Here is a 15,956-nt window from a genome sequence, read left to right as displayed (position 1 = left end):
TGTATATTACGTGTCTGTGAATAATGTGTTTCTGTGAAAGCTAATATGACTTCCCTTTTGCTGTTGCAATACATGTCAGAGATCAGTGAAGTGAGAAGTTTAAGGTTTCTCTGTACTTTCCCTGTTAATGGTTATTTTAAGCCAAATCAGAACCACGGATCAAAATTCCTAAAGACTACAAGTGGATAAATCAGATACAAACAGAAATGAGTGTGCCAAAAAAAGATGAAAAAGTTTCTCTAAACTTAAATGGCTAATGAATAACTTTTCCTGTCTTGGTTCCACACCAATTTACACCCTCTAAATTAGAATACTGTGCCGTGCTCATTTGTAATGTCATTTGCAGTGTGGGAGATTGCTGATTAGATGATTAGATATTGGTCTTACTTGCAGAATGTTGTTAGATCACTCCTATAAAAACCTGCATCAAGAGCTCCAGCAGTAAGAGTGGATTTTAATGCAAGGGAAACACAGAGAAACAGTGTGGTTGTGATTTAAAGAGGAGTAAAGGAAAAAGCGTGGAACAACCCCTGTGTGAATTTGAAAAGGTGGCCTATTGCAAGTCTGTTACTCATCACTGCTATCTTTTTTTTCAGTGTAAATTCAATGCCAGAGTTACTTAATATTATACATTCACGGCTGAAAGCAATATCCATGGAAACTGATGTGGGTTTGAAAAGTCTTCTCTGTGCTTTTATGTGATTAGAAAGATGAGAGTCAAAGTATAAAGTTAGATCTGCTGTGAGGAAAATGTCACACCGTGCATCTACAGTACTAAGAAAAAAAAAAGTGAAGGAGCTAAGCCCACGCACTGAAACATTTGCACAGACAGACAGACACACACATACACACACCTAAAATATTACTGAGAACTCCCTAGCTGGAAGCCACACCACTGTACCAGGTGCTTTATAAAACATTTTTGTATTGAGTGAATTGATCTCCTGATTTACAGACTGTAAAGAAAATCCTCTTGGAAAAGTGACATTAGTCTACTTCATATTGTGCTGAAATTTATGATGGTCCCCTGAAATCTTGAGATAAAGCTGTTGATCTCTTTAGCACATTGCAGATTTCCTAGGATATCCCCAACTCCCTGAGAGGTTGACAAAAAAAAAAAAAAAACTACCAGCTGGACACTGGTGTATTCAGAACTGTCTCTGTGTTCGATTTAACGCTGACGTCACCCACGAGCACTGGGCCCTGCGCCGCAGTCAGTCCTGAGATGAATGCACAATATTTAAATATAGCCTACCTGGTTCTCTCACTCCACCCTGTGGGCTCACCGTGTCAGCACAACTACACACAGGAGTGCAGAGTAACAAAATGCAAATGAAACGGAAATGAGACACGCATCTTGTGCAAGATGGAAAGGAAAGGGAAAAAAATACCACTTATTAATAATACTGCTTATCTAGAGTAATTTAAAAACACCATTCCTTTTTAAAATCCTTTTAAAGCTAGTGTTACTTAATACTGAGAGCCATTTCAGCCCAGTGAATAAAATCAATTAGACAGATTGAGAAAAACAAGAATTTTACTTTCAGGAAAAAATACTGTCTCAATTGAATCTTTTAAAGATAAGTGGTCCTGTATATACAAGAGGAGCCTTTACAGAATTGTCCACAAGAGCAGAATGACATGGGAAAATTGGTGAAAATGCTAAATTACTAGTATTTTTGAGGGCAACACCAGTATAGTCTGTAGTCTCTTTTGTGTAATGTTATTCATTTCACTTCATTGTGTGTGTGTGTGTGTGTATTTCATAGATACATGCTGATCACACACCAACCTCCCATATATTTGTAGCTTTAAATGACTCCTGCCCTAATGAAAAATAAGTGCAAAGGTCCATTCTTGATATTTGGGTTTATTTTTAAACTGCTGTGAGACGACAGAGACAAACACTGGCAGTAACCCTGTGTGAGGGTGCTGATGAATGACGGTCGGTTTGGGCTTAGTCAGCGAGGCAGAATAAAGTCATTGTGGTGGCATCAGGTGCTCTGCACTGATTTGAAACATTTCAGCACCTTGGACAATTCCTGCGGCATTTTTCTAACAATCCAACAGGGGGCGCAGTGACTGTAACATGGGCTGGTAAGTCTGGCTGTGTGATGTGGCATCAAACACCGCTTTACCTCATGATTCCAGCTGCGCTCAGAGTACAAACTTTACGGTCCAACAAATGGAAAGAGAAGAAGAAAGAGAGAGAGAGACTCGAGCAAATCATGAATGATGTTAGTACAGTGTTAAACCTATGGACAACCTGACGCACCGACGCTTTTAAAACGTGACAGACATGCATGAAGTTCCACAAGAAGGTCCCTGTTGGACCCGAGTACCGCTACGGTCCCGTTTCAACCGGGCAGCCCGCCTATTAGCAGACATCACCGACCCCCCGCACCCCCCATCCCCAGTCTCAGCTTCCGCCGCTCTCCTCTAATTGTACCGTGGCTCCGAGCGGACCGAGCGAGCTCTGGTCTGTTCTGTCTGTCTTTCTGTGAGGCTCCGGACTGATGTCTCTGCCTGTCAGGAATTTAAAGTGTCTCTCGCCGGTCATGTGCCAGTGTAAGGTCATCTGCAGCAACCGGACCCTCTCTCTCATGTTCGGGTGCAAGGTAAGCCTGGGGTGCGAGTGGTCGATATGTTTGTGCATCGACAGTCAAAATAAATAATAAATAATGTTTAAATGTATAAATGCACAAGGTGGACTGCTAGTTTGTACAAATATGTTTAGAAAAGAAGAGAGAGAGAGAGGCCTCTTAAGAAAATGCGAGTTTCTGTTTGTACCAGCAGTGATCGCGCTGCCTTCATCTGCTGGTCAGAGCTTATTTAAAGCCAATGTTTTCCTCACTGCACAGCCGCTACAGTAATCACTCCAGTGATCACTCACCTATGGCTTTCTCTCTAGCCCCAACGCTCACAGGTAGCAGCTCATTCACAGTATTTTACCTTTAATCAACGCCTTTCCCCCACCCCCTGCTCATACATGGCCGATTTCCATTCACAATAAGAGGAGACAGCATCCTTGGCGCGCACGGTTGTGTCTGGTGATGGCCATTGTCCACCAAGAAATCTCTACTGAGATTTAGTGAATGAAACATCCGTCACTGGCAGATGTTTCTCCGTTATCTGTAGGGCAGTTCAGCTTATAGCTAAGCATATGGTTAAACCAGCCAAGCAAACAGCCTAGGATGATTTTGACCTTGGGAAATGCAGTTTATTGCTAAGGGCCAATTTAATATAATTTATGACAGGAGAAAAACAATACATTGCAGAAGAGGCTTGTTCCCAGTGTGAAATCAGTTAATATGAACATTGTCCCAGCTATTTTCTACACCCTTCTGATGTTCAGAACCAGGTGGTTGTTTTCCACCTCCTAATGATCAGCAAAAATAATAATGAAAAAGGCGATTATGTTGAATTGTGTGTTTGGAGTATGGTTTCTGATGAAAATGTGTAAACCAAAGAGAGAGCTGATTGTCCATCACATCCCAGGTTCTCCTCCCTCTCAGCCCTCAGGTGTTTCCAGTATGGCAGCCAGCTCAGAGTTCCCCTCCACATGGCACTCTAGTCTGTTAGCTTTGCAAAGCCAAATCTGGCTACACTGGTCTACTCAGGCCAGGAATTGTCTCTACACTTGCCAAAATGATGTGTACATGTGTAATTTGTCTTTTGGTTCAGCATAAACATTTTGGTTGATGTTCTGTGTTGTTAGAATACATGTCCTGTATTATTTACATAGCATTAGGTGAGGCATAGGTAAACATTTGTGCTGTATTTCCTTAATTATGGCTATTTTGATGTTTGGCTCCTAAAGGAGATCAATTTCTGTGTTTGGAAGATTCTGTTGGCAAAATGAATGTAGGATTTTTCTCTCTGGGTTTCTGTAAGGGTGGTCCTGCTATGCTCAGTGTTGTGTATCACAAGCACAGATAATCCTATGTGTCTCCATGCCACACTGGCTTCCTCACTCACATCTTCCATGTGAGAAACCGTGCCTTTCTTAGGTAAAACGTTCAAATTCTCCTCCCACAGAGCCAAGTTATCATGAACAACCAGTGAAATGTAACTCCACTGCAAACATTTATTCTGCAATAAGAGCGGATTTTGAAATGGGATTAACATCTTAATTAAAATGAATTCATGTTTGGTTTGCAGTGTGTAATGTTGGTTTTAACAGATCTGGCTAACAATGAGGTTGAGCTCATATATTACAAACATATTTTGTTTTTGAGCATTTAGAAAACTTTGTTATTTAACTACTGCATGCTGACTTATTTATACCTCCATTATGCCACAGTTAATTCTATCCAGGATGTCTTTTATTTTGAAACACACTGTGCCCAAATACCTGGTATGTTCACATATTTTCTTCTGTTCAGTAGTTTATAACCAGATTGTGTCCAGTCTGTAGTAGTCTGTGGTGGTTTTTTATCTGTGGTGCATTATTGGGAAAATCTTTAGGGGAGTACAGCATATTACAATGATGTTTACCATTTTTCTATATCCTGCCCCAATGTTCAATATATTTCTAGCTTGGTTTAATTCTCCAAGACTGTAACGTCTATGTTACAACAGCTACCAGTGACTGGCCATTTCCGAAGGTGATTTTCCGAAGTTATTTGTCTACACAACACAAAGTTCAGCACAGAGGCACTTGGTCATCTTAAATTCAGGATCTTAATTAAAAGGCCTTTATATGGTTGGAAGCATTCAGCAGTGCTTTAATGTGCTCTTTTATGCTTAATGCTCATTGATGGCCTCACACATTTAATCAAGACACACTGAAGTTTGTCTCTAAGCTACAATTCAGGGCAGTGCTTATACAGAAGGCAATGGGAAGTAAACTATCCAAATGTTTAAATGGAAACTGAGCATTAATGTAATGAATTATTTACAACTCCGGGATGAGTGTGCCTTCATCTTAATTTCAAAATTGATGGTCAGCTCACCGTCAGAATCGATTCTCAGACGTTTTACTGTGAAATGGATAGGAAAACGACCTGCTGTCAATCATTACCAGACGACCAATCAAACACTGGGGAGTAGTAATGTAGAAAATAGCAGAAGATTGTATTAAAACACATATGGTTTAGTTTTTCTTTGCACTGTGCACTCTTGTGTTTTTACACTTGGTTAACATTTCGCATCCTTACTGCAGCTGCTTTTACAGCTTTGCAAACATATATTTCCTCCTATGGATCTGACCTATTTTATCTTGCTGTTTCTGTCATCTTCCTTTATAAAGAGCAGTGAGTCTTACCTCTGACAGTAAAGCACAGAGAAATGCAGCAACGAGAATGTGTGGCAGTACACATTTATTAATGCTCTCTTTAAGTCTAAGATTGAGCGTCACCTCTACCTTGTTAACTTGCTCATCTGCTATCAAATACTGCAGCTGGTGTTTTCTAAGAAATGGATGTGCAGGGTGTAAGCAAGAGTAAGTAGCACAGGCACAGTATAAAAACTACCACAGTACAGAAATATCCTTCATCTGTCTAGAAACACCGAAAAAGAGCAACGTGAAAAGGTGTTCATGTAAGGGTCTTGATGGGATGAAGGTGCAGCACATACGAGTTGTCTGCGAGACACTGAATGGCTTATTTGAAAGAACTCAAATATTGTAACTTGCCAACATGATCCTTTACAAATGTCAAAGTCACAGGAATTGAATCTACATATTATTTCAAAACAGGTTGCTTAGTTACATGGTGTGCCATGAAAAACCCAGAGGTGAGAACATTCAAGCAACAGAAATGGCAGACCTAAATAACCAGGCTTGACAGAGGCCTATAGGCAATGTTAAAAATTGAATAGATTTCATTTAGCTCAACTGAGACACTGAACAGACAAGAAAATTATATATTAAAAAAATCACTTCACAAAGCATCTGGCACAGATACGCATCATCAACCTTTAAAATTCAACTCAGCCTCAGTGTAGTACGCAAACACAATTACAATAACATGCCCCTCAGGTCATGTAAATTCATAGAAAGCAAAACACAAATAAACTTTAAGACACAATTTCACTAAAACCCAACCACTATTAATGATAAAATGTATACAGATAAACAGTTTGATGTGAAGTGTTACCTTCACTGCTGGTAGAAAAGAGTGTCAGACCTGTATTTTAGAGTAAACGCTGATGATAACAGAATAAAGAAAAACACACACTGCTGCATTTATTGCGCCATTAACCAATCTCACAGTGCTGTGTGTTAAAATGGCCTCCACTTGCATGTTTGTGTGTGAGGACAAAAGAAGGTTGGGGGAGAGTTTACACTACAATCCCCCATTACCAGTGGAGCATATACAAAAATGTATGTACTCAGCATAAAAATGGTGCATGTATGTTTCTTATGAGCACAAGGGCAGAAGAATGTGTAGTTTAGTGTGAGTGTAAAATCTATGAAGAGAACTGAGAGTGATTGGTTGCAGCTAACCTCTAAACTGCAGTGCAAAAATAATATGGTGAAGCACCGAAGAGTGGATGCATATTAGACTGGACAATTACTTGTTTTAATAGTTTATGGTAGTGTTGTTTTGCACAAGAGGTTCATCATGCCATGAAAAAAAAATATGGCTTTGTTGTTTTGCATCATTCATCTTTGTCAAATAGACATTAAATTATTTTTAGGCCTGGTTTGGACATGTTTGGAGATATTTTTCGGTTGTGTTTTGAGACAGCTTTACTCGGTTTAATTGAAGGCACATTAGATTTCTTTTCAATGTTAACAACTGAAACTGAAAAATCTATATGAGACATATCAGATCACTCTTATCTAACAAATAAGCGTGAAGTTCCTGTAACAGCAGGTTCCAAACATGATGGAAACCTCTCCCATATCTATGGCTTTAATCTCATTATTAAACTTAATGGTGATGCATATGTGTGGGTCTTACCAATGATGAATTGAGCAGGGAGTGAAAGACAAAAAATAGTTTTCTTTCTTTATTTTTTTTATGCCTTTTCCTCTTTCACTGTAATAACCCAAGACTTCTGGTGGTAACAAAATCCCAACAGTACTTTAGGGATTTTATTTTTATTTTTAGAGGAAGCCTTAAGTTGGTCGAGACAGCAATGAGCTTCAAAACATGTACCACAGAAAGTATTTTTATGTGTTTGATCAAAGTTTTAGTTGGATATTCTAAATGGTGTTACTGAGCGGAACGGACACCTACATTATCTCCCTCTGGGACAATGTACCAATTCCGTCGAGGTGCTGCTAAATACAATACACCTTCAGTGCAGCCCAGGAGCCCTCATTTTTCACACAAATGGAGAAAAGTCTTTTTTAGGCTTGATTCATTGTGATAAATTATGAAATATGCGATGAATTAAAAATGAGTAAATACATTTCCAAGTAGAAGCATTCGCTGTTATTTTTCAGATTGAGGGAGAGATTAGAGTGCCTACACCCAACATCACACTGTATGTATAGTACATTTGGACATAGAGGGTGTATCTAGAGCATCTCCATTGGGGGATAAGAAGCTCTTTGTTGCAGCCCCACTTTTTGATTTAGGCTGGATAGATTCTTGCACTCAAGCCTGGTTTGGTGCAGGTCTAAGCATTCTGCCCCATGGTAAATGTAAAGCCTGTTGTTATTGTTGTTGCACCATACAGAGGGACAGGATACTAACACTTGTTGTGCTGAAACACCTTAGAGAATAATCTGAAGTTGGCATTGGCAGAGAATGAGTGAATTTCTTGCTTGTCTTCTCAAGCTTACATATACATGACAAAAACACAGTTGTACTGGTAGGTGTCAGCTGGCAACAGTAATTGTGATAATGCAAATGAGCTGAAAGCTCTGTTTGAGGTTTGACACTCGAGGAGACACTTCAGAGTGAAAATCAACTGAGAAGGCAACAGTGATTGTATTCTGATGGACTGCAGTAGAAAAGATAAAGTTCAATTGACAGTCAGCCACAAACGTTCCGTGTAGTTAGGTTAAATTTATTTCTATAGCTCTACCAGTGGATGAACTGAACCCAGAACTTGGGTTACAGCCAAAACTGGTGGAAATAATGAACATAACATTTTAAATATTTAGCAGAAGGTAAAAATATCCGAGAAGTGACATAGGTCAGCCAATGTATTCAATTCCAATAGACCAGTCTGGTACAGTAAACTGGCTATGTGTATATATATATATTTTTTTTTTGTATATTATGAATAATTATTCAAATAAGCTGTTTAGTGTCATGTACCATTAGAAGCTGCCTGAACAACGAAAATGTGGCTTGTTTTTTTGCTGTTTTTATTACTGGTTTTAATTTGGTTTTATTTAAGCACATTTACCTCTCCAGAGCTGTACTGTGCAGAAAGAAAAGGATTCAGTGTCATTAAAGAAAATGCAAGTAGACGACTTAAAAAAGCTTAAGTTGTGTGAAGAAGCAGTGAGGATTTTACACCTGAAGAGCTTTTCTCGTGAATCCTGAAAACACCTTATACATCAAGCAAATTTGCAGTCTGAGAATCTTGGAAATGATATGCCTGAGAGGTGAGATTAGCTTTCATTCCATTATCTAATACACAGAAAGTTAAAAGCTCAAGCCTGGTGCTTGAATTACGCACTGAGATGATCGAAGATAGCATTTGACATTTGCTCTACATTAACTCATTTAACCATTAGAGGAACAGCTTATTTAGCTGTACAGCACAGTGTGCACTTCCTGTAACAGTACAGGTGGGCCAACAAATCCAACTGCAAACTGTGCAGACTCTCTTTATATTGATCTTTACAACAGAGCAATCCCTAAAGATGTACTGGTTGCCTTCCATGATGATATACTAACACAATAACGCCTGGGAAGCCCAGAGGTATTTTGTTACAGAGGTAATTCAGTGGGTCGATTGTACAGTTAATAGCACATTTTAATTGTTGCAAGCTGTTTTAAACCTCCTGCTTGTGAGAAAAGATCCAGAGGAAAACAAATTTCATTGACATGATGTCCAATAACGTTTATTACAATGATATTGTATTATATTCGTTTTGCATATATTAATCCAGCAATTGTGAGTTTGTATACTATAAATTTTCCCCTGTTTTCAGTTGTTCCTAATGGCCAGGTTTGAAGGTGAAAGGCTGACTGTCATATTTTTAGGGAAATGTGATGTTTTTTAAATTTGATGTCAACTGATGTTAAGAGAATTCATGATTGGTTAAATGTGCCCAGAATATATTAAAAAAGCAGAGCTGGAGAAGTTTAATTTTCAGTTTTAGAAAATTCAGAATCAGCATCAATCACTTTTATAGCCAAGTATGATGGACGCACCAGGAGTTTACTCATGTACAGTGTCCTCAATGTGCTTCTTACAGAAATGAGTGAACACAAGTTTCCAGTATCCCCCTCAGCTTTCCAATGTTAGATTAGAGATGTCCTTTACAACAAAATGTAATAACTTGAAATTATTTGACCAATAATTCATAATAATGACCAGTTCACTAATCAAAGAAAATGCATCTAAGCCCTTCCCCAGTTCGCTGTTGCATCCCCCTGCAGTGGGACAAAAGGCAACAAAGCAGCATGAATGTTGGTCATATAGGAGCCATGCAGAAAGAGCTCAGGGCTACTTTAAGCTGTAATTTGTGTTATTTACTAATCTTGTAAGTTAAGTTTTAAGTTAATGCATTCTCCTGTTAGAAAAAAGCTTACTGATACAGAAAGAGTTAGGAAGAAGCAGGATGTTGTTGGTTGTATATATAATATTATACATAATATTAAAATCTATGTTTACATCAATGCAGCAGTGCTTAATGAAGAAAATAATTTGTTTACTGCTTATCAACTTGTAATTATGGAATGACGCCATAAGTAACTGTTTATTTTCTCTCTGGTCCAGACCTCATACTGTTGTTTTCTGCTGGTCTTCATTAACAGCCTTACTTTTGTCATTTTTAGCCATCCCCCTCACTTTCTCCTCTATCTTCATCTCTATTTCACTCCTTCTCTTTCTTGCTGTCTCAGTGTAACGTGATCCAGGACCGATGCTGGCAGCCCCAACTGTGGCACTGCAATCTCTGCTCTGCTCTGGTTGCTAGGCAGCCTGTCTGAGACAGAGCTCGGAGATGCACCTCCCTCTCCGTCTGCCTCCAAAAAGAATAAAAAGGAGGGACAGTGGCAGGGTTGGCCATCTGGGCACCAGCCAAAATTCAGATGATCCATCTGAATTTCTCCATATTCCAAATAGAGATGCTTCACATCTGCAGTGCAGCAGAGCCTATTCTGAGCCTGGAGCGCTTTAGAGATGTACAGATTTGCACCAAAAGCACAAGCACTAATCCACAGGGCAGTGTGGCAGATCTCCACTGTGATGGTGCCCACCTTCTGATGTGTTTGTGATGGAAAATGCTGTGTGCAGATTTTGTGTCATCACGCCTAGAATGAAACCTACCATGTGTGGCTAACACAGTGGGCTGCTGGCTGGCTGCCCATGTGTGGGATATCTGTAGGGGAGTAAGGTTACTAGGAAGAAGCTGCATGGTCTGTTACTGTACAGCCAATATGAGTCATGGCTCTAGTTGCTCCATGTGGCTGTGGAGGACGATCACTTTGCTCAATGCACAATGTCAACATTTTGAGGCCTCTGTTTCCATTACGTCTTCAATGCACTTGTAGGTGGCACACATAATATGCAAGACGTGCATAGTGCACATTTGGTAAAAGATCCATCTGTGACAGAAATACTGCTCTGTGTGCTTGGAGAAGAGAATTTGTCATTTACACTGTTATGTTTAAAAGAAAAGAAGCATCAGTGAATGGCTACATTAATGAGGCTCTAAGTAGTTCCTGACACAATGAGTATCCTTTGTTTTTAATTAAATACATTAAATACACAAACTAATAGCCTTGTGTCTCTGTCTGTCTGCAGAAGTACAGGTACCAGGATGAGGAGACGCCCCCCTTGGAGCACAGTCCAGCACATCTGGCTCCAGGGAAAAGTGCCGAGATGCTTCATATGAGTGACAAGAACCTTGCTGCCATGGAGGCCATACATGGCTACACACCTCACACACATATCTCTCCTGTCAAGGTAGGACATACACACATGTATGTACCTATGTACATTTTCGATCAAAAAGCAACGCTTACTGCAGCAAGACACTCAGCTGTCAGTACCTAATAGGCTGGGCCTATTACTGAGGTAAAATAAACACTTTACTTTCCTGTGGGCATGCAGAACACATGACACACTATCATTCAACCAGAAGGTCACATTAAATCTTACACATGGTACTATTTATTCAGTGTGACAATGTCATCATTTCCAGCCTCATATTTAAAGGAACTGTGACCCTGGTCATGTGTGACACTGTTTAGTGTCACTGCTTTTTAATATCATAAATGTAGCCGTTGCAGAAGAGGGTTGAATAGATTGTATGAGTCAAGGTGATCATTTTTGAAATGAAAGTGAAATGAGACATTAAAAGCATATCTCCAATTATAGTACTTGCAATGTCACTTTGCATTACCATTTTGCTATCAATAGCATGTCTGAAAACCCCTAGGTCAATCACCAGACAGATTTATAGTCATGGTAATGTGGTTTGCTTCTTACAAAAGCATATCATGTCCTATGCTTAATTAAATTTGTATCAAATTTCATTACACCAATTTGTCTGTTATAACTTTGCACTTAGGCTTATGGTTATCTTTTCTGAAATCCTAATTTGGGAATATCATTTGCTCACGAGGACATCCTGCCTTTTAACTTTACACCTGAATGAACATGCATATTGGGTAATTTGACATTAGAGCTTAACAACATAGAAATCAAAACTAGTCAGAGACCAATTTATCCTAATTGATTTCAGTGTGTAAGAGCAGTAATAATTACAATTCACAACCTGAAATAAAATCTCTCATTATTAGTATCAGTTTTATAGAATACTGTATGGCTATGTGGACACTGTTACAACATACTGTACAGATGTAGCTGCTCCCAGCTCAGACAGTGCAGTTCTTATTTACAGGAATATTCTACCTCATACACATGTCTTACAAATGCAAAATTGAATCCCTATTAGAGAGCCATAAGAAAGAATCAGACATCAACACAGACAACAGAGGACCTAATGGTCATACCGTAAAAAGATACAGCTGACATCAGTAAGAACACAAGCACAGTCTCTTTGACTGGAGTACATTAACGATTACATACTGTAGTTACAGTAGCTGCAGGTGTAAGCTGTAATGCTCACTTGATAATGATTCATCTCATATGCCCAGACATGTTATTTAACAGTCTCTTTGGCTATTAGACACAGGAGTTACTGTATCTATGTGCTTTGAGAGGGAAAATGTTTATTTCCCATATGGGAGTAGATATGTCCATTAAAATACTCTGTTTTACCAAATACAGAAGAGAGGCGCTTTACTTATGCTGCCATTAAATGTAAGACATACAGTGCTTTGTCAGCCATTGTGCAAATGAAGATTTGTCCTTGCAGGTACTGAGAAGTTGCCTAGTTTAGGAACACTGTCAAATGAAAATACTTAATGCTACTGGAGAGTCAATTCCAGTATACTGGACATTGTGCCATATAAATATAGATATAGACGGCACACTGTGCACAAATAACACTGAAAGATTTTTAAATGACTATCAAATCCATATTTTAAAATTAAGAGAGGAAATTCAGGTATATTATAAAATATGGAAGAACGTGAAAGAGCTTAGACCCTTCCTGATCTTTCTTGTTGGTTTGATTAATTCCCCTTTGTCCCAATGGGATATGCCATTCAGCACATACCAGGGGAGCAGTAATTTGAGCTGATGGGTGAACCATTTATTATGGTGATGGGGAAGAACATTTAGTCCTTAACCCAAAATCCACCATTATGAGGTAATTTAAGGGTTTTAATAGAACATTTTAAAATGTGGTGTATGCCCTCTATCCATTACATGACTCATTCAGTCATTTCCCATAGGCTTGTGGTATCAGTAATGCTGACTGGATATGCTGTCATTATATCAGAGAGTACACAAACAGGAAACGTCATTTTGTGCCAACTAATGATTACACTGTAAGCAAAAAGGTCGGTATCTGTTACACATCTCCAGATACAATTCGTTAAAAGATAAGGCAGGAGATATATTTTTCATATTGACAAATCTCATGAACAGACAATGAGTGTATCTGATCCTCATTACCTATGTGGCCAAAGTCTGACTTAGATTAATTTCCATTTTTGTCCAAAACTGTTTAACCCTTTAAAAACCAGTTTCCATGTTTGGGGCATTATTCTTGAGCTGTGCACAAAAATGGATGGTGCACAATACACTGGGTGACATGGTCCTTAATCATCATAAAGCATGGGAGCTGTACTTTATTTTTAAGTCACTGTCAATCCTATAATGCCTCTGCCATAAATACTCACTAACACAACAACGGATATTACATTATTAATGCTCATTTTCACAATTTACTCTTCTTTGAGTAACATTTGCTAAAATATACAATAAAAATATATAGAAGCCTATTCCCTTCTTTTTTCACCACAGCTACTGTCTTTAGCCATGTCTCTCACAAAGTGTAGCATAATAGGCTTCATTCATTAAATAATAATGCCTGAGATTATTTAGACTTTCCTTAGTATAGGAAAATATTTTAGACTAGTTATCTAATCCAAACAGGATATGATATTCATATAAACCTGTAGTGTGGCAATGAAAACGTGGGCAGTCTGCATTCATGCATTGAAATTTGTTTGTAGGAGGCGCATGCATCAGTCAAGGGCCTTCATTAGGCATCAAGAATATTTCTCAGCATGCAAATTCCCCCACATGGTGTTAATGTCATGTCTTTGCCCAAGCAAATCTATTTATTGGCTTTTCTGCAGGTTTGTGTTGCCTCAAGAGTCTTAGTTTCTTTGAAATCAGTGAACAAAGTGCATTTTGGATGGTTGAGTTTATGCAAATGATCTGTGGTGAAGGGAGAGAAACATCACTACAAGGCAGCCAATTTCAGGAAATTACAGAGCAACTTTCTGACTGCTCATCATCAGTCAATGGTGTTTGTATAACTTGACTTTCTACTGTTAATTAACTCTATATTATTCATGTGCTTTTTTAGTGTGCCTCTCTTGGACCTATGAGCTTTCTCATGTCTTGAAAGAATTCATATTAAAAAAACTGTGTATCACCACAATCATAACTGAACCCGCAAAGCTGAAGAATTGGTGTGTTTATTTACTGCAGGCTGAGAATGTTTCATGCTTCATGTAATATTCAATGTCCTATACATGCTGTGGGTTTACTCACAACTCACACCATGAATCAGTCCAAAATAAGATTTAGCAATTTTGACAGTGAAGTTCTCTTAAGAGGTTTAAAATTCTACTTTAGTTGGTTCCTCACTGCTTTGCTGCCTTTACAAAAGCAATTCTGTCTGGAAGAATGTGTGTTTTAAAACTAAGCTGCAAAAAATATCTCCTTCATGTTGTCCCTTTAGACACAGGTAATGTTTCTGTGTAAAAATACACCATAAAAGGAAGCTTCATCAGAGAAGCATGTCCCAACCCTACTAAAGTTTCCTAACAGAGACATTAGACAGTTCCATCGTTTGCAAAAATGAAAATCTGGGGCTCAGTGTGTTCACTGAAACAAAACTTTAAGAGTGAGCTGCAAAACTTATAAGCCAATATGTGATATGTAAAGTGGTGAGGAAAAGGAAATAAAATTATAGCCACAGTACTCTTATTATTAAGATACCTACAGTATACTGGAGCCAAATTTCATCTTAAAAATATTTTCTTCTATCACATGAAAGGGAGCATGTTGATGTTGTTCACAATGTTTTTGGAAACCAGGATTGTCCCTATTTCTATTTCTGGATTACTGCCATTATTTATGAAGTCTTGTGTTTCTCTTCAGGGAGAGCTGAATGCACTATAAAGCATAAAGGTCTTGGCTCACTTAGTTCAAAGTGAATTACTTGCATCATTTATGTCAATGTTCTGCATCCTTGAATAGTTATAAATGTATATACTGTATAAATAAAAACAACTTGCTCCCCGGCGTGGATAGTCTTTTTGTTATCGCTCAGGCTCCAGTCAGTGATCATGATCATACTGTACTGTGATATGTCAAGAGGGACATGCAAGTATTAACATTTTATGCCTAGTGAATTCCAATTATGTAAGTGTAACAAATTATTAAAGCCAAAGATAGTGGTAATGAAGAAGATGATGGTCTTTTTTGCTGTTTGCTGTTGATGGTGATTTTGATGATGATGACAACATTGATGGTGATAGTGGTGGCTGGTTTATCCTCACTTAAGATTAGCCTTTGCACTGCGATTGCTTCCTCCCACAGATGGTTCAGTTTTGACATTTTGGTTTTGTGACCCTGTTCATTAGTGTGTGATATGATAACTGCAGCTCTGCATCTGTCACATTTCCCCATGTTTTAGTGTCATATCTCTTACGAAGTCGATTCTCCTTCTTTTTTCCCCCCACTACACGTCTACCTCCTGCATCTCTCTTCATGATTTTACAGGCAGCAGAAAGGTTAAGGTGACTTATGTGCACAATGCCGCCTGTTTGAATCTCTTCATCCACTAGTTAAGTCTTGGTCATGGCAATGTGATAAAATAAATGAGTATTTATCTGCTCACCCCAACCGGTCGGGGTAGATGGCCGCCCAAACTGAGCCCAGATCTGCTGGAGGTTTGTTCCATTAAAGGGATTTTTTTCTCTCCACAGTCACACCAAGGGATTTGTAGGGTTCGAATGTAAAGTGCCAAATCATTTTATTATGATTTGGTGCTATACAAATAAATTGAATCGAAAAACTGAACTGAATTAATGCTCCACTACTTTGCTACTGGAAAAAGTGCTGCTGATGTATCATTGAGTAATGCAAAAAAATGTCTCCAATGGAGCCATTAATTGAAGACCATGTCTATATTAGGAAAAAAGAGGTGCACGGATAGTATCTGT

The 15,956-nt window shown here is 38.6% G+C and overlaps 1 protein-coding gene across 1 annotated transcript in view; it reads left to right on the top strand.

Moving 5' to 3' along the window:
* The first annotated feature begins 2,516 nt into the window (after window positions 1–2,516).
* dlg4a (discs, large homolog 4a (Drosophila)) overlaps window positions 2,517–15,956 on the top strand; it is a 31,384-nt gene continuing 17,944 nt past the window's right edge. The window contains exons 1-2 of the mRNA XM_026328185.1: window positions 2,517–2,618; window positions 10,888–11,046. Coding sequence (XP_026183970.1) covers window positions 2,517–2,618; window positions 10,888–11,046 — 261 coding nt within the window. The remainder of the gene's footprint in view (window positions 2,619–10,887; window positions 11,047–15,956) is intronic.

Source organism: Mastacembelus armatus, chromosome 14, assembly GCF_900324485.2.
Source record: "Mastacembelus armatus chromosome 14, fMasArm1.2, whole genome shotgun sequence".
NCBI classification, from domain to species: domain Eukaryota; kingdom Metazoa; phylum Chordata; class Actinopteri; order Synbranchiformes; family Mastacembelidae; genus Mastacembelus; species Mastacembelus armatus.
This window is presented reverse-complemented; position numbering and strand designations above follow the sequence as displayed.